Here is a 20,068-nt window from a genome sequence, read left to right on the forward strand (position 1 = left end):
GAGCACCCACCTGACCCCTGTGTTTTCCTTCTTAACAAACACCTTTTATCCATGACCAAAGAGATATGAGGACACAGCCAGTATAACAATAATAAGTTTACTTTAAGTTTACTTTAAGTGCTTCAAGTGGGTTTTAATTATTTAGTGCAACAGTGAACAAGGAAAGAGCAGCAAAGATGCTACAAAAAAAAAGTCATGACACAACTAACTAAACATCCCCTCCTTCTGATTCCAACTGACTCACCCCACTATGGATCAGGGAACAGTCCTGTTGCAGCCTCTCTCCAGCTCAGCTGTTCCAGAGAGAACCCTGCTTCCTGTCCAGGTAGACCTTTTATTTCCTTCCTTCCTTCCAGGTCCCATGTCTCTGGTCTCCACTGAGCTCCTCCAAAACTTTTGCCCACCCAATCAAAGAGACAGAAGGGATCCCAGGAAATGCAAACCCTGTAGCTACTTTAATACAGGCTTCCCTGAAGCCTATAGGCCTCACTAGGCCTAGGATCATGATGCCCCTCCTTGATCTTATCCTCACAACAAACAACTTGTGACGTAGTTTAGGCTGATAGAGTGACTAGCCCAAGATCAACCCTGAGACTTATAGCTAAATGGGAATTTTTTACTGAGGTCTCAGATTCTAATCTGACACTGAAATCACTAGATCACACTTGCTAAAACATCCCTATCAAGACTGAGATTGTATGTGCATGTACCGAACATAATATGAAAACATTCCTGTTCTCATTAGCATTCTCTCTCTCTCTCACACACACACACACATGTGTACAAATAGTATTCTGGAATTTAAGTGATATTTTATCAGGCTAGCCGGATAAAATTATGAACCCTATACAAAAACCTTCGAGGGAGCGCTACAAATTCTCAGCAATTTTACTGAGGGAATTTGAGAAATTAGTAAGGAAGCAATCTTATAAATGGCTGTATTTTTTCAGTAATAATATAATTAATGCATCTTTGGTAATACCTAAACCTACCTAATATCACATTCTTAATGAGTAAATGATGGGAACTGCTTAGGGTTGCCAAGTCCAATTCAAGAAATATCTGGGGACTTTGGGGGTGGAGCCAGGAGACTTTGGGGTGGAGCCAGGAGACATCGGGGCGGAGCCAGGAACAAGGGTGTGACAAGCATAATTGAACTCCAAGGGAGTTCTGGCCATCACATTTAAAGGAACCGCACACCTTTTTAAATGTCTTCCTTCTATAGGAAATAATGAAGGATAGGGGCACCTTCTTTTGGGGCTCATAGAATGGGACCCCCTGGTCCAATCATTTTGAAACTTGGGAGATACTTTGGGAGAGTCACTAGATACTATACTGAAAATTTGGTGCCTCTACCTCAAAAAACAGCTCCCCCAGAGCCCCCGAAACCTCCAGATCAATTCCCCATTATACTCTATGAGAATCAATCTCCACATAGAGAATAATGCTCAGCAGACGTGAGAGGATGCAAGGACTACAAGTCCCAGCATGCACCTCGCGAAGGAGGCCGGACTGGAGGCCGGCCTGCCCACCCAATCAAAGAGACAGAAGGGATCCCAGGATCCCTTGTGACTTGGAGGAAGGGAGAAGCCTGAAGCCAGGCAGGAAAAGAGACATGATGCCGTTCCACGCCCCCCACCCCCGCTATTAGATTTTTAGGGAGCGGGGGATTAGGCTGCTTATTCAGGGGTCCCCCGGCAGGGCGGGGGGGTTGGGAAGCCTAGAACTGGTGCTGTTGGCAAAAAATACTCCCTTAACTTACTTCATCTTCACTACAAACAGCAAGTTCTTTTATTGATTTTTATTACCATGATGATGGCGTGGCTAATTCTACAACGCATGCGGAAAAGATACTTGGATGAACTGGATCCAGGATTCCCTACAACTGTAACAATGGATATATTTTCCATCAAAACTATTCTCAGGAGACCATAGCATCACTATTTCCTACTGCAGAATGTTGATTTATTGAGATCCCACCAATATTATCAGGAACCTTGAACACATCATAATTAAATAACTATAATAGCTTTTCACAAAACTTGCTAAAAATATGTTTGTGTTACCTTGAGATACCTCCTCCTGTTACTTCACGCAAGAGACGGCAATGGAGAGGAACAAACTCTAGCAATTTATTGTACATTGTTTGAAGGCCATTAGGATGAGACTGAACATACTGTTCCACAATCACCTGTCAAAAAATATTCAGAATCAAACTCAATCAGCGTGCAAGAAAAGAATTCAAATGTAAACCCTACCCACACATGCAATGTTCAAAATTATCCTCATTAGTTCTAAAGAAGGAGACCCCCCCACACACACCTCTAAATTTAATGTAGCTATATTCTACCTTACACCTATGGAACTCAGATGGACAGTGAAAAATCTCTCATCCTAGTACCCACTGGACCCAGATATTCTTAGCTTCACTTCTACTGTACCACATGCTTTCAGACATTTTGTGCACATGTATTTCCTTTTCTAGCATTGTTGTGAGCCAATTCCAGTAGCATATATGCACTTTTAAATCCACTTGCAACTGATAAATGGCTTGTTTTCTGCTATATTGTAGCTTACCTGCCATTATTTGATCATTTTTCATAAGCCAGAAAGGTTAGGTACCTTTATTATGAGAACACAAATTATTTTCACAATAATTATTTACCTCATCTATGTAGGGTTTCACAAGCACCTGGCCAACTAATGCTTCAGCATCCCGGGTTTTGTCTATTGTTGCATAGGTTCGCAAACAATGGCGTATTATGTCAACACTGGAACTCTGAAGGCCTTCCAAAAGCAACCCTTCCAATGACTGCTGCAACATAGCTGTTATCCCAGCTATACGCTAAGGTGTTCAAAAGGAATGAAATCATTAGCTACAAAAGCAAAGTTGGCAAGCTTCTTTAATTTTATCACAGCATTTAATTATTATTTAAGAGCTGCATGAGAACAACATTAGAAAACAGAAATTCAAGCTATTTCCTGTATATCTGGGCTATTCCTGTATATGTCTTTACAATTAAATGGAAGGGCTGCATCCACCCAGGACTCAAAGAACAGGACTTCCCTGAGTTTCCTCTCCCATTGTAATATATGCTGCCTCCAAGATCCAAAACACCCCCTGAAACAGTGCCCAGAATGAAGCAGGAGAAGGCGTGTGTGTGCATGTTCATATCACTGAAAATTTCCCTTCACCCAGCACAAATGTTTGGTACAACCAAAATAACTACAGGATAGACCTCATTATTTTAACTGCATTTTGTTAAAAGCAAAGAAATTCAGTGTATTTTGAAAAGTCTCATATGTAAAAATTATTAGGCCTAAACTACATGAAAAGTGGTAACAATCTCTAGCACCCTGTCCTTGAAATAAAGGCACTTTGAAGTTCCTAACAGAAGTGATTAATCACTGCCAAGGATTATCATACTAGTAAAATTCAGTCTACTTATTAACAGGCTGAAAAACATACAACAATAACCTCTAAACAGTCAAAGGCAATGTTTCTATAGGAACAGCAACAACATGCATCTTGGTTAAGCTAGCTACAAGCATCAAGGGAAAATAAACTTTGTATAGACTTATTTAACCTTTCATACCATATAATCCAAAAATTACCCCTCTCGATTATGTGAACAATAGAATCATTACAGCAGTAATATTAAACCCAAAATCTGACAAAAAGATTGTCCCAATGAAAGAGAGTAAGTCCACTGTACTGGTGACAAATTTATTTATTTAAAACATTTATTAGCTACCCTTCTACCTAGCACTTTGCAATGCAAATAAAAAAAATGATTATTAAAAACACATAGGGTTAACAATCCCCAGTTGGGGGCAGGGGATCCCCCAGTTTGGAAGCCCTTCCCCCGCTTCAGGGTTAGCAGAAAGTGGGGGTGAGGGGAGGGAAATGTCTGCTTGGCCTATAATACTGGAAATATTATAACCTATAAAAACTGGTCCCCATAGGGTATATAATGGAGAATTGATCCATGTGTATCTGGGGCTCTGGGGGGCCCTGTTTTTTTAGGTAGAGGCACCAAATTTTCAGCATAGCATCTGGTGCCTCTCCTCAAAACACTCCCAAAGTTTCAAAAAGATTAGACCAGGGGTCCAGTTCTATGAGCCCCAAAAGAAGGTGCCCCATCCTCCAATAGGCATTTAAAAGGAGTGCAGTCCCTTTAAATGTGATTGCCAGAACTCCCTTCAGAGTTCAATCATGCTTGTCATACTCTTGCTCCTGGCTCCACCCCCAAAGTCCCCAGATATTTCCTGAGTCAGACTTGGCAACCCTAAAAACACAGGAATACTGCAATGATATTGCTCCAGCTCATGATGGCAAACAGTATTGGGCTTAAATTCTAAAGCCAAGCAAACAAATAATTTCAGAAGGAAGACTGTTTATTACAAACTGGAACAATATTTATTTTATTTACAAAATTTGTACCCTGCCTCTCTGTCCTTATAAAGCAGCTAACAATTTAAAATACTCATTATAAAATATATTATAATACCATTATAATAAACCACCCTCCCAAACATACCTCATTAAAACAACTTTTAAAATAAAAAAAAGTTACAATACATACAAAACATAAAACATTGGTTTGGAAGGAGGGATCACTGAGGGAATGCCAAATGAAACAAAAAAGTCTTAACCTGCTGGCAGAGGACGCAACAGGATAGATGAATTTCCCTAGAGAGAATTCCACAACTTTGGTGCCATGACTGAGAAGGCCCTCTTCCAAGGTTGCCATCTACCTAATCTTAGAAGGTGGGGGCACCCAAAGCAGGCCTCCAAAGATGACCATAATAGTTAGACAAGTTTGCAAGGGATTAGGCAGTCCTTCAGATATGCTAGTCCCAAACCATATAGGGCTCTGAAGGTCAAAACCAGCACCATGCAGAGTGCATTGCAGTAATCTAATCCTATGTTAAGGTTGCCAAGTCCCCTTTCCTGCCTGGTAGAGGGATTTGTGGGGTATTCTGGGGATGGGCAAGAACATCATGCAATGTCACCTAGAAGTGATGTCATTGCATCAGGGACGCTCTGGTATTTAGGCAAAACTCTATGAATTTTTTGCCCTCAAAACCATGGAGTTTGCCCAAACACCACAGTGTCCCCCACACGATGTCCCTGTTTAGGGGAGCAGTTTTCCCTACCAGCTAGCGGGTCTGCGGTGGAGAGGAGCTCCCAAAACTGGGGGATCCCCTGCTGGGGGCCAGGCAACCATGCCTTAGTACTGTTAATTATGTTACATTAAAAAGAAGCCTGCCTCAGTGAGATATTTCTGAACTAAGCAGGCAAAAATCAAACAGGCTTGCAATGAAGATTGCAGAAACAAGATTTCAGGGACTAGGAGAAGAAAGAATACTGCATGACTACTCATTTGATAAACAGATTTCTTGTATTCTGCTTGCTGCATGATAATTTCAAGCATAATCACTGAAGACTATTTAAAACAAGTGGTTTTGTTTAAGTTACACAGCAAAATAGAACCATTATTGCTGAAAGTATTCTGTGAAGTAAAAATATACTTACTGGCCTCAGTTTATCTAAAAGGGGCATTCCTTTGCTCTGTACTGCATGAAACTGTAGCTGGTTGAATTCCATGGCAATTCTCTCTAAAATCTGCCCAGTCAGAAGAGGGCTTGCAAAAATAACACATATAAGATCAGTATTTTATAAACTGGCTAAATTAATCTCAAGCATTCCCCCCCCCCCAATTTATTCTAGGATGGAATGTATTAGAAACCTATTACTGCTGAGATTAAAAAGGAATACAATTGTCTGCAGTCTTGAAGGCCTATGATGGAAAGATGGGATATTAATCTTTAAAATAAAGCAATTTCCCAGTATTTTATAACACTTTAGAGCGACCAAAAACTCAGAAGCAGGATGGATCTATACTTAAATCAGATGGCTCAGACAAGTCTAGGATCGTGAATATTAGCTTATGTAGAAACTACTAATTTCAGTTTGTGTCTTTTGAACACAGAAGCAATACCCAAATAGGAACAAATGTCACAATTATAGCAGGCCACAAAATGGGAAAGAAAACAAGAAATTAAAATTTGTATGGCCTCAATCTACAACTAGTTTATTGAGACTACAAGGAACTATGTTAGTACACAAAAACATGTGATTAAGTGTTGGTTTTTATATTCTCAAAGGAAACATGGCCATTTTTTGCTTCTTTAACTGATAAGATTTTTGCACTTTAAAACTTTTTCCACATCCAACACCATTTAAGCTAACAAGAGAAACATGTATATAGCTCTGAGCTCCTTATAAAAAGAGAAGGATTAAAGCATGCTGCATGAATAATTTCATTAAGTCTGCAGTATCTCTTGTACATCACTTCAAGACTGCTTGTTATATATTAAGGTCTTTTCTATTAAGTCTGAAAACATTTTTTTTTTGCAAACACTGCCCTCTCTTAATTGAAGATCTACCTTATGACACTTTTATTGATCCTACAAACAAATGTTACTACATATTATAGTACTGGTTGTCATTTTACTGCGACGAGAACAATTAACATAAAAATAATTTTAAAACCATACCTAAAGAACAAAAATTACAGAATGCATCAAATAACAATGCCATACCTGCTTCCTTCTAGCGATGATATTTCTTTAGAGTTTGAGGAGTGCAGAATTTTCTCAATTTTCTCAACTGATTTGATGACCTGAATAAGTCTCAATACACACATCTGTTTAAAGAAAGCAAAGCAAAACTTAAGTTGAATAGAAAACTTTTTCCAAAGCTATTCAACTTAATGTGTAAGAAAGATCCTTTCTCATCTTCTAGAGACAGAAGCTGAAAAGGGAAGTCACTGTATTATGTGATATGATCCCCACTGTGCCTATCTGGCCTTGCATCCCACATGCCAGTACAGGCAGCTGAGCCATGGCAAACACCAATATACCTGGGATCTAGATACCACTGACACTCTCGTTTCTTACTAACTAAGAGGTTATAGAAGTCATCTTAAAACAGGTCTACTCAGTGGGTTAAAAAAGCAAAAATAGGCCTTATTGAATGGGGCTTACTTCCAGGAAAGCACCGTCAAGGCTGCAGCCTAAGTAACTGGATCCAGCTCCCAAGCATGCCTGGTGATTGCTCGCGCAGAGGACAAAGGAGGTTATTTAGCACCACTTTTTTAAGGCAGCTAAAACTACACATCTGGGGGAGGAAATTCATATTGTGTACCAACCATTCCTCATTATGTTGGTTGAACCATGCAACAAGTATGAACAGCAAATTAATTAGGTGGATTCTTCTATTACAGGATTTCAACTTTGATATTGTGTATGTAAGAGGTAAAGAGAATGCAGTTGCTGCTGCAGAAATACCTAAAGGTGCTGTAAAATCAGTGTGAATTATATATGGTTATATAGGAAGTTTGACCTGTTGAGATTTTGAAAAATGTAAAATGCAAACATCTGATACACCGCATTGCATAGGAGAGGCCTGAAAGAACCTCTCCTGAAGCAATAAGAAAAAAGGTGGGACACGTGACAGACTGTAAATAGTTAATGCTGTAGCATGGGCTGAGAAGGATCCTGCATTAAGGAAGTGGGTTGGGAAACCATCCCTATCAAAACTTAGAGAAACAGCTCCTGGGGGGTGGGGTGAGCCTATCAAGCTGGAGTGAAATATTTATTTATTTATTTATTTTTCACATTTATATCCCGCCCTCCCCGCCGAAGCAGGCTCAGGGCGGCTAACATCATAATGTCAACAGTAAAACAATAAAACAATCACAAATTAAGAAGTTAAAACAGGTTACAATTTAAAATTATTAGCACCCAGATCTCGTTGTTGTTGTTCAGTCACACAGTCGAGTCCGACTCCTTGTGACCCCATGGACAAAGTCACGCCAGGCCCTCCTGTCTTCCACCATCCTCCGAAGTCTGCTGAAATTTGTTTGTTACATCAGTAACACAGTCCAGCCATCTCATCTTTTGCTGTCCTGTTCTTCTTTTGCCTTCTGTCTTTCCTAGCATCAGGATCTTCTCCCTGCTCATTTGGGGGCCAAAGTATTTGAGCTTCAACTTCAGCATCTGACCTTCCAGGGAACAGTCTGGGTTGATTTCCCTTAGGACTGACTGATTGGATCTTCTTGGAGTCCAAGGGTCGAGAGTGACTCTTGACTCTTCTCCAGCACCACAGCTCAAAAACATCTATTCTTCTGCGCTTGGTCTTCCTTATGGTCAGCTCTCACAGCCATACATTACTACTGGGAATACCATCCCTTTGACTATACAAACTTTTGTTATCAGGGTGATCTCTCTACTTTTTATTATACTGCGCAGGTTCACCATAACTGTCCTCCCATGGAGCAAATGTCTTTTAACTTCATGGCTACAGTCACCATCTGCAGTGATCTTTGATCCCAGAAATCTGAAGTCTGTCACTACTTCCATGTCTTCCCCTTCTATTTGCCAAGGTGCGATGGGGCCAGATGCCATGATCTTAGTTTTTTTGATGTTGAGTTTCAAGCCTACTTTTGTGCTCTCCTCTTTCATCCTCAATAAGAGGTTCTTCAGGTCCTCCTCACTTTCTGCCATTAGAGTAGTGTCATCTGCATATCTGGGGTTGTTGATGTTTTTCCCGGCAATCTTAATTCTGGCTTGTGCTTCATCCAGGCCGGCATTCCACATGATGTACACTGCATATAAATTAAATAAGCAGGATGACAATATACATCCTTGTGGAACTCCTTTTCCTGTTCTAAACCAATCAATTGTTCCATATCCAGTTCTGACAGCTGCTTCTTGACCTTTATACAGGTTTCTCAGGAGACATATGAGATGGTCTGGTACTCCCATCTCTTTAAGGACTTGCCACAGTTTGTTGTGATCCACACAATCAAAGGCTTTAGCATAGTCAATGAAGCAGAAATAGATGTTTTTCTGATACTCCTGTGCTTTCTCCATAATCCATCGAATGTTGGCAATTTGATCTCTAGTTCCTCTACCTTTCCAAAACCCAGCTTGAACTTCTGGTAGTTCCCGATCTACATACTGCTGAAGCCTAGCTTGTAGAATCTTTAACATGACCTTGTTGGCATGTGAAATGACTGCAATGGTGCGATAGTTTTGAACATTCCTTGATATTACCCTTCTTTGGGACTGGAATATAAACCGATCTTTTCCAATCCTGTGGCCACTGTTGTGTTTTCCAAATTTGTTGACATAATGTGTGCATCATTTTAACAGCATCATCTTTTAGGACTTTGAATAGCTCAACTGGGATACCATCATCTCTGCTCACTTTGTTGTTAGTAATGCTTTCTCAAGCCCATTTGACTTCACTCTCCAGGATGTTTGGCTCAAGGTCATCGATTTCACTGTCATGGTTGTCCGGAACATTGAGATCCTTCTTGTATAATTATTCTGTGTATTCTTGCCACCTCTTCCTGATCTCTTCTGCTTCTGTTAGGTCCCTACCGTTTTTCTCCTTTATCATGGCCATCTTTGCACAAAATGTTCCCTTGAATAGATCTCTTCTCCTTCCCATTCTATTATTTTCCTCTATTGCTTTGCATTATTCCTTCAGGAAGGCTTCCTTATCTCTCCTTGCTTTTTCTCTGGAAACCTGCATTCAGTTGGGTGAATCTTTCCTTTTCACCTTTGCCTTTCGCTTTCCTTCTTTCCTCAGCTATTTGTAAAGCCTCATCAGACAGCCACTTTGCTTTCTTGCATTTCTTTTTCTTTGGGATGGTGCTGATTGCTGCCTTCTGTAAAATGTCATGCACCTCCGTCCATAGTTCTTCAGGCACTCTGTCTATCAACTCTAGTTCCTTAAACCTATTCTTCACCTCCACTGTATATTCATAAGGGATGTGATCAAGGTCAAACCTGAATGGCTTAATGGCTTCCCCAATTTTCTTCAGTTTAAACTTGAATTTTGCGATGAGTAGCTCATGATCTGAGCCGCAGTCAGCTCAAGGTCTTGTTTTTGCTGACTGTAAGGAGCTTCTCTATCTTTGACTTCAGAGTAAATAATCAATCTGATTTCTGTGTTGCCCATCAGGTGATGCCCACGTGTAGAGTCGCCTTTTAAGTTGTTGGAAGAGGCTGTTCGCTATGACCAGCTTGTTCTCTTGACAAAACTGTATTAACCTTTGCCTGGCTTCATTTTGTTCTCCAAGGCCAAACTTGTCAGTTGTTCTGGTCACCTTTTGAAGATCTCTAGCCAGTGAATAAGGAAGGAAAATGGAACCTGTGTGAATGTTCCTGTCTTCACCAACTTTACTATCTGTGAGACCAAGAAGCTTGTGCTTGTTTATGTAAGCATAGACTACCAAGAAATCCCTCTCCTCAAATTTTAAAGATCTGACTGAACAGAAACAGTCACTTGTTTGTGGCAAATTACCTGGTGTTTATTTCTATACAAGGTTACTTCAGCGCTTGTTGCCTGTTCACTTCATAAGTCCTAAACCTAACTGCTACCTAACCATTTCCCCTCAAAGTAAAATAAAAATGTTTGCTAGTTTTGATTTACCATCAGCCTCTCGTGTGCCTTTATCAGACAAGGACAAATAAAGATTTTAGTTTCTCCCCTCAGTTTCCTAGGCTGGGATGACATTTACCAATATACATTCAAATGATTGGGTGGGACAGCCAGAGAATAACAAAGAAAGAAAAAAGGGGCTGCTCAGGTAAGAATAATATAAAGGAAAATTCTGTGAGGGAGGGTGAAATCACTGCCCAGCACCATCAAAGAAACTCATTCAAAGGGAAGCCCAAGAAAAAGCACACAAAGCATTAGAACCTATCATAGTTTAATACAATGTTAGCCCATTTCAATTTAAATGCACATTATACAACATCAGTAGAAACAGATTAAGAAGCAAACAACAATGGTGTGAAACAAATCTGACTCTTCATTTTGCTCTTCTGGAATATTTTGTAGTGCCCCAAACCAACTGATCACATTTTTGATCACACAACATAGTTTTTAATTAATTTTGGCCCTTTGGTTCAAAAATGCAAATTAAAAAAAATTGCTATACCTTTTTTCTTCTGATATCTTCTTGCTTAGACACACGCTCATCAATTGCTTTGATACCTTCACTGACACATGATTTAAGACTCTAAAATATTAGTAAATAGAGAAATAATTGGAGCTGTTTTTAAATAGATCAGTTGATGCCTAAAGAATTGCAGAAACAATTATTAGCGAGAAGCAACACTCCCCCTCAAAAAAATCAGTGCACTTCTCTTAACTTGAATACAACTGTTTAAAGTGTGTGGGCAAGTTGTATTATTGGTGATATTTTTACATAATTATTTGCCTCACTATTTCCCCCTGGAATTAAATCCGAACAATGATTACCTTATAAATTTAGGCTGGTATTCCTGTTTGTATTCATTATATTGCATGCTAATTTGCTTTTCAACCTCTTATATGTATGGGCTAGTAAGTCTCATTTCACTATTTCTGAGGAAGTGTGCGTGCACATGAAAGCTCACACCTTGAAAAAAAACTTTGTTGGTCTTAAAGGTGCCACTGGATTCAAAGTTTGTTCTACTGCTTCAGACCAACACAACTACTCACCTGAATCAACACAGAAACTCACTTTGGAAGCCTGTTACCCTAACCTTTTGACATTTGACTTAGTCTAAGCAAGAGGAGTAACAGTAATTAAAACTCTCATTTCTATTGACAGCAATCCAATTTCTCTTCTCACCATAACTGAATATCTAAAATAGTCTACAAAATTTAGCCTTGGGGGGGAAATGAAATTATGTTGCTCCACAGAAGCCTGATGTTGCAGCACCATATAGAATTTGGGCATACCACTTGCTTTCTTAACACTTTCAAAAACTGGACTGACTTCTCAACAAAACCTTTAAGTACGCAGTAGACATTTTACAGGGCTTTACCATGACTTTAGGACATACCATTACTTCTTCTCGCAGCTGTCCCAAAGGCACTGAAAGCTGATTAAGGGCTTTATCCATACCAACCTAAAGAAATTGCAAGAACATGCTATAATTACTCAACAGCTGAAACAAATCATGTTAGTATGCTTGCAAAGTATTTTCTTAAAAAGCTCACAGCTGTTACTAACCCCCCCCCCCAAGTGCTTCCTGTCTTGCAAGTAAAATTTTGGAGGGTAATCTGCTATTCTATCCAAAATTATGTTTAAATAAGCAATAAAAACAAAGGACAAAAGCTGAAGACATGAAAGAAGTCTATGAGTTCAGCAGCTACACTCATAGTTCACCTATAAAAACACGTAAAATTATAAGCAATTTGAAATAATTAAAATTTTCACCTTCCTTAGCTGCACTTCAAATTATTTTTATATAAAAAAGCATTAATAAGTCAAAGCTCAATCATGATTCTTTCTGAAGAGTCTATCTTTACAGAGTCTAATGCAGGGGTAAAAGTTTTTGCCCCCCTCCAAAAACACACACAAGACAATTAAACCATGGCCACAAACAGTTTGATCCTTGTTCCACACTTTCCCTCAATTCAGATGAGAGCCAAGAGTACTGCAGAGTCTGAACTGTAACACATACCCAGCATCTGATGAAAATAAGGAGCACCCTTTAATACTGCCTCAGAATGATGTATTGCTAAGCTGCAGATAAACTTGCTGACAGACAAAGTTAGATGCAAGATGTGTGTAACTCGAAGAAGTCACAACAGCTAAAAATGGTTGTTAGTAGCCTGTGTATTAGGCAGAGACTTTTTTTGCTAGTCATCTGTGCTACTTGAAGACTGCTTACTTATCAAACATCCCTCTGCCCATCAAGTTTTAAGGCTTCTAGTCCCTATTTAAAGTATCAAGAGCTGCACTTACAGACAGTTTGTTCAATATTATAGTCTCATAGCCTGTGTAAATAGCATAATTAGAAACAGTAACCACGTAAAATCCAATTGGAAAACTTACCAGATTGGTGGAAAGGTTAACAAAGTCTGCATAATCCTTATTTATGAGTTCCACCATGGCAGTTTTAAGAAGTTTGTAGTAGAGCTCAAGATCATCCCGGAGCTCTTCCAACTGAACACGTTTTCTGCATTCAGACACAAAGTGGTCAACATCGAAGTCTGGCTGCATATGAGAAAGGAAAGAAAAGCACAGGGAGTTATGAATCATTACAACATAGAAGCTTGGGATTCCCTGTGAAAAGCATACTGTATTTTAATAACTTTTCACTGTACCTAAAGAAACAATATTGTTTTATTATTGATTATTTATCATGTATTTATCTAGCCAGTTCGGTGTAGGGGTTAAAGAGCAGAGGAATCTAATCTGAGAACCAAATTTGATCCCCCAGTCCCCTCCCCATGAAGCTGGGTGCTCTTGGGCCAGTCACAGTTCTCTCAGAACTCTCTCAACCCCACTTACCTCACAAGGTTATGGGGAGAGGAAGGGGAGGAGACTGTAAGTAGCTTTGGGACTCCTTAAGAGAGAGAAAAGCAGGGTATAAAACCCAACTCTGTTTTACAGCTTTCTTGATCATATCCTCTATGGCATAGCAATTCGAATGTTTGCTTATGGGTCCCAGGAATAAAGCTAGCTTTTAGTACTGAGTTTTGTAGAGTTTTGATTCCAAACCATCAAAAAGAATGGAGGCTACCAAGCAGTTACTGTGTGTCTATGATTCTCCTTCAAAATAATAGCTTCTACAACTTCCTTTGAGTAGTTCATAATAACCCATGGGACATGGAACCTCCAGAGCAAGTCTTCTTGCCAGACACCATGTCACCAGCCAAGAATCTGATAAATTGTGTTATGCAGACTGGCCCTCAGATACATGTGCTAAAATAGCACAGGGTGCAGCAGTCTGTAGTTCCCTTTTTCAAGTTTTAGATATATGCACACTTTTGCTTGTAGGAAGCTATGGCATTTATAATTCTAAATCCATAAATATAGTATGATTTTAACATGCTAAGCTGTATGGTACATATTTTATATTGTTAAAGCAGTAAAAGAAATTCAGGCTTGATGGGGGGAAGAAGTATTGCATATATTTCAATTTTGCCCAAATTTCTCATTCCTTCCTTCCATAGCTTCAAAATTACATCTAAATCTTTACATGCAAGGGAGGGCAGTGGAGCGAATGGGGGAGAGTTTGATTAGTTACCAACATGTTTCTGCTAGAAATTCTTAGCAAACATACACACACACACACATGAACACACATGCATAACTATACATCCTGGAAAATATAGTTCTCTAGGAAGAGAGATAGGGCAGGTTAAAACTCTCCAACACTACTTTCCCTCCACACAGCCATTCCATTTTCTCTGCTTCCTTCTCACCCACAAGGTAGCCTACCTTTATGTGCCACCCTATATTCAAGATACTCTCCTTCCCCCCCCCCCCCTGGCATTCTGTTACCTGGAAAAAGAATCCCAAGGTCCAGTTGTGCAGTGCCAGTCACCAGGCACAGTTAATTCAGAGGAAACCTGCAAAGATTTGTGGAGAGCACCTCTCTTTCCCTTGGATCCTCCTGCCCACACTATTTCCTCATGGCAAACCCCATGTCCTCAACTTTGCCTGATTCTTTCCCCCTCATGCACCAAGCAACTTACTTTTCATCTGCTCCCCCACCTTCAGCTATATTTATTTTTTATTTACTTCATTTATACCCCATCTTTCTTCACAACAGAAATCCAAGGCAGCTTGCATCATTCTTCCACTTTATGTTTCTAACAGCCTTGTGAGGTAGGTTGAGAATGTGTGACTGGCCCAAGGTCATCCAGTGAGTTTCCATGGCAGAATGGGGATTTCAAACCCAGGCCTCCCAGATCCTAGTCTGAAACTCTGTTCACTACACCACACTGGCTTTCATAGCTGTCTGCTGTGGAGCAGTAGCAAGCAGCTGGGCCTGAGTGAGTCATGCAAATCACACAGCTTCAAGTTGCTCATGACTGCTACCAGACCTGACCTAGATGAGTTCTCCCTCAAAGACCAAAACTCTGGAAAGGTCCCTGCTTTCTCCTCCACCTTTATTGACAAAAACCAGGCCTTGTGCTTGCCTAGCAACAGTCAGTGAGGGCATTTATTTCTTAAAGCTACACTACAGGTGCTGCTTATATTATTAAGAGGTGTTAACCTCCAATGTTTTTTCCTTTAAAATATCATGTTCTTCTGTAAATCTGGGGCATTTTCAGATTCATAGAAAGGAACTCTAATATTTGGATTTAAGTATCTGCAGATTGGTCATAATGAGAAGTAGATATATTGGCATGTCTACAGGGTATACAGGCAGTAATATCTAATCCTGTATGGCATCTTACCTAAATTTTCATACTGGGAAAAAGACAGCCCGGCCACAGTGGGATGGTGATGGTTTCTCTCCTCTTTCTTACTGCCAGCTTGCTTTTCTCCAAACACCATGGCAGTCTCACTCTTTTGCCTGAGCTATTGTGCCTCATGCTTTCCCTAACTCCAGGTACACAAGGGCTGCCTAAGGTTCAACAGTGGTAGCGAGAGGCAGCCATACATGCTCAGAGGTACCATGGTTGTTTTGAAAGTAAGTTACAAATTTAACATTAAAAGTAATACTAATGTGCATGTTTGTCTGGTGCATACAGTAGTCACATGGCTCTTTTGGTTGATGGTAAATACAAATATGGCTCTCCATGAGCCACAGAATGAGCTCTACTGCTCTATAGTTAACAAAACAGTCAATTGACCACATATTATTTGACCACCATTAAATACTGTCAAATATTCCATGAAGAAAAAAACTGTTAGCTTACCATTTTATTTCATTACTAGTAATAAGGCCTGTTGTGAAGAAAAATACAACAGGCTCTAGAAAGGGGCTCTGGGTGAGTGCCCCTCAACCTTGCTGTCTTCCCACCCACCCAAGTGAAGGCATTCACTCCCCCCCCCCCAAAAAAAAAAACCCTCAAGGGTAGCTGATCTCTGCCATCTGGGAAGCAATTGTAATTCTGAGTGATCTCCAGCCCTCACCTGGAGGTTGGCAACACTGGTTCCCCAGGAGGAAATTACATTATACCTGTCTGAGGTCCCACCCCTCCTCAAACTCCACCCTTTCTAGGCCCCACCCCTTAAATCCCCAGGCAGTTCTTAACCTGGAGCTGGCAACCATGCAGCCTCTACATAGGAAAAGGACAGTCTTTCTTCACAGTTTTTTTTGGGGGCAAAGTAGCTTATATCATTCTCCTCATTCCTCTCCCCTCCTATGATCTGAACAACAACCCTGTGAGGCTTCCCTATCTCCTTCTCAGGCGACTATCCTGGGGCGAGGCTGAGGGGAGGAGGGAGAGAGGGAGTGACAGGAAAGAGGCAAAGACAGTAAAAGTGGGACAGGCATGCCTTCTGAGGAAACGCCTGGTGGTGCCAGGCTCACTGGCTATTTCAGCGGCCTTCAGAGGCTGCGTGTGTGGGACGCTTTCTTTGTGGGCCATTGATAGGGTGGCAGAGGTCTATTGCCACTTGCAGCCATGATGACTTTCGTGAAGCCACAGTAAAACAGCAGGCCCTTCTGAGGTCAGTTGACAGAGAAGACAGAGAACCACTGGAGATTCATAAGAGAACATAAGAGAAGCCATGTTGGATCAAGCCAATGGCCCATCCAGTCCAACACTCTGTGTCACACAGTGGCCAAAAAAAAATCCAGATGCCATCAGTGGGGCCAGGGCACTAGAAGCTTTACCATGGCTGCCCCCAGTAAGCACCAAAATACAGAGTATCACCACCCCAGACAGAGAGTTCCAACAATAAGCTGTAGCTAACAGCCACTGATGACCCTCAGCTCCATATGTTTATCCAATCCCCTCTTGAAGCTGTCTGTGTTTGTAGCCACCACCTCCTGTGGCAGTGAATTTCATGTGAAGTACTTCCTTTTATCCGTTCTAACCCGACTGCTCAGCAATTTCATTGAGTGTTCATTAGTTCTCATATTGTGAGAAAGGGAGAAAAGTACATTTTTGTCTGCCTTCTCTATCCCATGCATAAGCTTGTATACCTCCATTATGTCACCACTCAGTCAATGTTTCTCCAAGCTAAAGAGCCCCAAGCGTTTTAACCTGTCATCATAGGGAAAATGTTCCAACCCTTTAATCATTCTAGTTGTCCTTTTCTGCGCTTTTTCCAATGCTATAATATCTTTTTTGAGGTATGGTGATCAGAATTGTACACAGTACTCCAAATGAGGCTGCGTCATCAATTTATACAGCGGCATTATGATACTGGCTGATTTGTTTTCAATTCCCTTCCTAATAATTCCCAGCATAGCATACCTTTTTTATTGCAGTCACACACTGTCTTGACATTTTCAGTGAGTTATCTACCACGACCTCAAGATCTCTCTCTTGGTCAGTCTCCGCCAGTTCACACCCCATCAATGTATATTTACAGTAAGGATTTTTGGCCCCAATGTGCATTACCTTGCACTTGGCCACACTGAACTTCATTTGCCACAATGATGCCCACTCACCCAGACTCGACATTCCTGGGCCTGAGTAGGTGGGGGCAGGGGAGTCAGCCAATGGGAGGCCAGAGATTTTGACTGAGCCATGATGGGTCAATTATTTGTTCCTGCAGATATTATCCAATGGCAGCACTGAATTTGGCCATGCTGCAGAAGTATTATTATTGTATCACAGATGCTGTAATTTGTTAGCAAAAGCAGTCATTCATGATGGCAGTTTGGTGCTTTGCCAGGCAAAATATGTACAGCTACTAAAAAAGCCATCCTGACCTGGATGGCCTAGGCTAGCTCAGTGTCACAAGATCTTGGAAGCTAAGCAAGGGTCAACCCTGTTTAGTATTTGGATGGGAGACCACAAAGGAATATCAGAGTTGCTATGCAGAGGCAGCCAATGGCAACCACCTCTGAATGACTCTTGCCTTTAAAAACCCTACAGGATTGCCAAAAATTGGCTGCAACTTGATGGTACTTTCCACCAGCACACTAGAAGTGTCACATGTAGATTCTTTACATTTTTTGCCATTTTAGACTTTACTGTTACTCTGTAATTTTAGATCTTATATATTTTAATTGGTTTTTAACTGTTGATTGTCTTTTTATGATGTAACCCACCCTGAGTCTGTTCTACGGGAAGCGCAGGCTAAAAATGGAATAAAATAAAATAAATGTTTAAAAAATTAATAGATTATCCAAAATAACATTTCATAGATTAACTTGTAGATTGAGATCTACAAGGATATCAGTTCCATGTATTAAATATCCTTATTCAATATTCTTAAATGTTGATTGATGGACTCAACAAGACTACATATACATTCATCAAATGCACATGCAACAATTCACACATTTAACCTCTCATGGTGGGGTTACACTTACAGGCTGAAAAGGCAAACTAGAGAGCTTCTGGTAATGTGCAAAAAACCAAACAGTAACTACTGCTGCACATTAGCAGCTGATAAGGAAGTCTGTGAGCCTATCAATGTCAAATATCAGAGGTTGACATGACAGGGTCTTAAAATCCAGAACTAGAAAATCTGCTTGTTTGCCTTCTTTATTTTGTGACAACTGCCTGATGAAGAGTTCTGATAAACTCAAAAGCTTGCACAGCATTTTGAATCATTTGGGTTGGCACCAATAAAAATATTACAAAGATTTTGTTCCTTCCCTACCACCCAAACAGCAATACACACGTACATCTGGCAACTGGAACACTACTAAGGAAAAAAGAGGAGCAACTTCTAACAAGTTCAATCCCTAGCCCCATATTCGGCGATCTCAGACCGTCACCCCCTCCTCCCCACTCTCTACACCACAGGGCACTGTCGCCCCTGCTTCCCCCACACCGCTTCTGCCCCTCCTCCGGGAAGCAGCTATAGCCCAGAGCCCATCCAGCCGTGCTCCCTCACCTTCATGAACTCGTCCTTGTCGAAGCACAGGTTCTCGGGTCCCCGAGGCAGGTTCATGTTCCGCGCCTCCATAACTGCAGGCAAAAGCCTACCCAGCAGCCACGTCTCCCCCTCAACTTCGACTGCTGCACAGTTGACACAAAATGTACGCGAGCACCGCTTCCGCCAACGAGCCCGGCATCAGACGCAGCCTCCGCTCGAGTGCGGCCTCCAGCGGCCACCTGTTTTGCTGCAGACTCTGCTGAGAGAGGACGGCAGGGGAGTCAGCGTCATTCAGTGCCTCAGGCCCCTCGCGAGGAACTTTCCGGTCCCGCCTCGCAGGCGTAAAGCGGGGGGAAACGCCCAGACCCGACCCGAACTCTGATTTACAAACGAGATCTCAGATCCAGAGTATTAGAAAATCGCTACGGGCTGCCTGGAAAAGAGGGTGGCGGATGCCTTGTAGTGGGAATTGTGAGGAACTACATCTCCCAACAGCCCATGGCTCTGACCTAAGAAACTGTTGCCGTGTTCCTGAGGGGTGGTGGGAAGGGGAGGTCTGACAGAAAAGTGCGGTTAGAAAGAGGTTGGTGAGAGCTGGAAGATTCCCAAGTGGGGATTAAAGACGCTAGAGTGCGTTCACGGTAGAGGCTTTCCTTTATATAGGCTGTCTTCAGAGAATCCTGGAAACAACATGGAAGGCGTTCTTACCATTTCACTGGCACAAAACACCCAGTTAAGAGTTACCGTGGCTGCCCATTATAATTTCCCTTCTGAGACGAAGCTTCCATATTTACTTACTTCTCACATTAAAAGTCTTGCTGCTTTTAAGTACAGGTCACTGCTGTTGTTGGAACTCACTAGGGTTGATATAGAAGAAATAACCCTGTAGTGCGTTCAGTGCTTACCTCAACTCTTATTTGCGCTGGGCACTACTAATTTGGGGACAGGGTAAAAGCCGAAATGGGCATAAAACTACATGGACTGTCACAGAAAACACTGGAATGCATCGCAGACACTCGAGAACAATATTCTAGAACAGAAAAAGCAGAACTCACACATCCTTATTGCCCCGTTCCAGGCCAAAATGCCTCCAGAACAGCCTGGAACGGGCATCAAACAACCAGGGTTGCCACAAAAAAAACTGGCATGCATCACAGACACTCGAGAACAATATTCTAGAACAGAAAAAACGGAACTCAAATGTCCTTGTTACCCCGTTCCAGGCCAAAATGCCTCTGGAACAC

The 20,068-nt window shown here is 41.2% G+C and overlaps 1 protein-coding gene across 1 annotated transcript in view; it reads right to left on the minus strand.

Annotated features, from left to right (window-relative positions):
• The window catches only part of COG2 (component of oligomeric golgi complex 2), a 45,322-nt gene extending 26,251 nt beyond the window's left edge, over window positions 1-19,071 (minus strand). The window contains exons 1-8 of the mRNA XM_060242779.1: window positions 18,843-19,071; window positions 12,915-13,076; window positions 11,917-11,982; window positions 11,025-11,105; window positions 6,610-6,713; window positions 5,540-5,648; window positions 2,666-2,845; window positions 2,067-2,191 (exon numbers count right to left, since the gene is read on the minus strand). Coding sequence (XP_060098762.1) covers window positions 2,067-2,191; window positions 2,666-2,845; window positions 5,540-5,648; window positions 6,610-6,713; window positions 11,025-11,105; window positions 11,917-11,982; window positions 12,915-13,076; window positions 18,843-18,914 — 899 coding nt within the window. The 5' untranslated portion in view covers window positions 18,915-19,071. The remainder of the gene's footprint in view (window positions 1-2,066; window positions 2,192-2,665; window positions 2,846-5,539; window positions 5,649-6,609; window positions 6,714-11,024; window positions 11,106-11,916; window positions 11,983-12,914; window positions 13,077-18,842) is intronic.
• Between the last annotated feature and the right edge of the window lie 997 nt (window positions 19,072-20,068).

The sequence above is a fragment of the Heteronotia binoei genome, chromosome 1 (assembly GCF_032191835.1).
Source record: "Heteronotia binoei isolate CCM8104 ecotype False Entrance Well chromosome 1, APGP_CSIRO_Hbin_v1, whole genome shotgun sequence".
Classification (NCBI taxonomy): domain Eukaryota; kingdom Metazoa; phylum Chordata; class Lepidosauria; order Squamata; family Gekkonidae; genus Heteronotia; species Heteronotia binoei.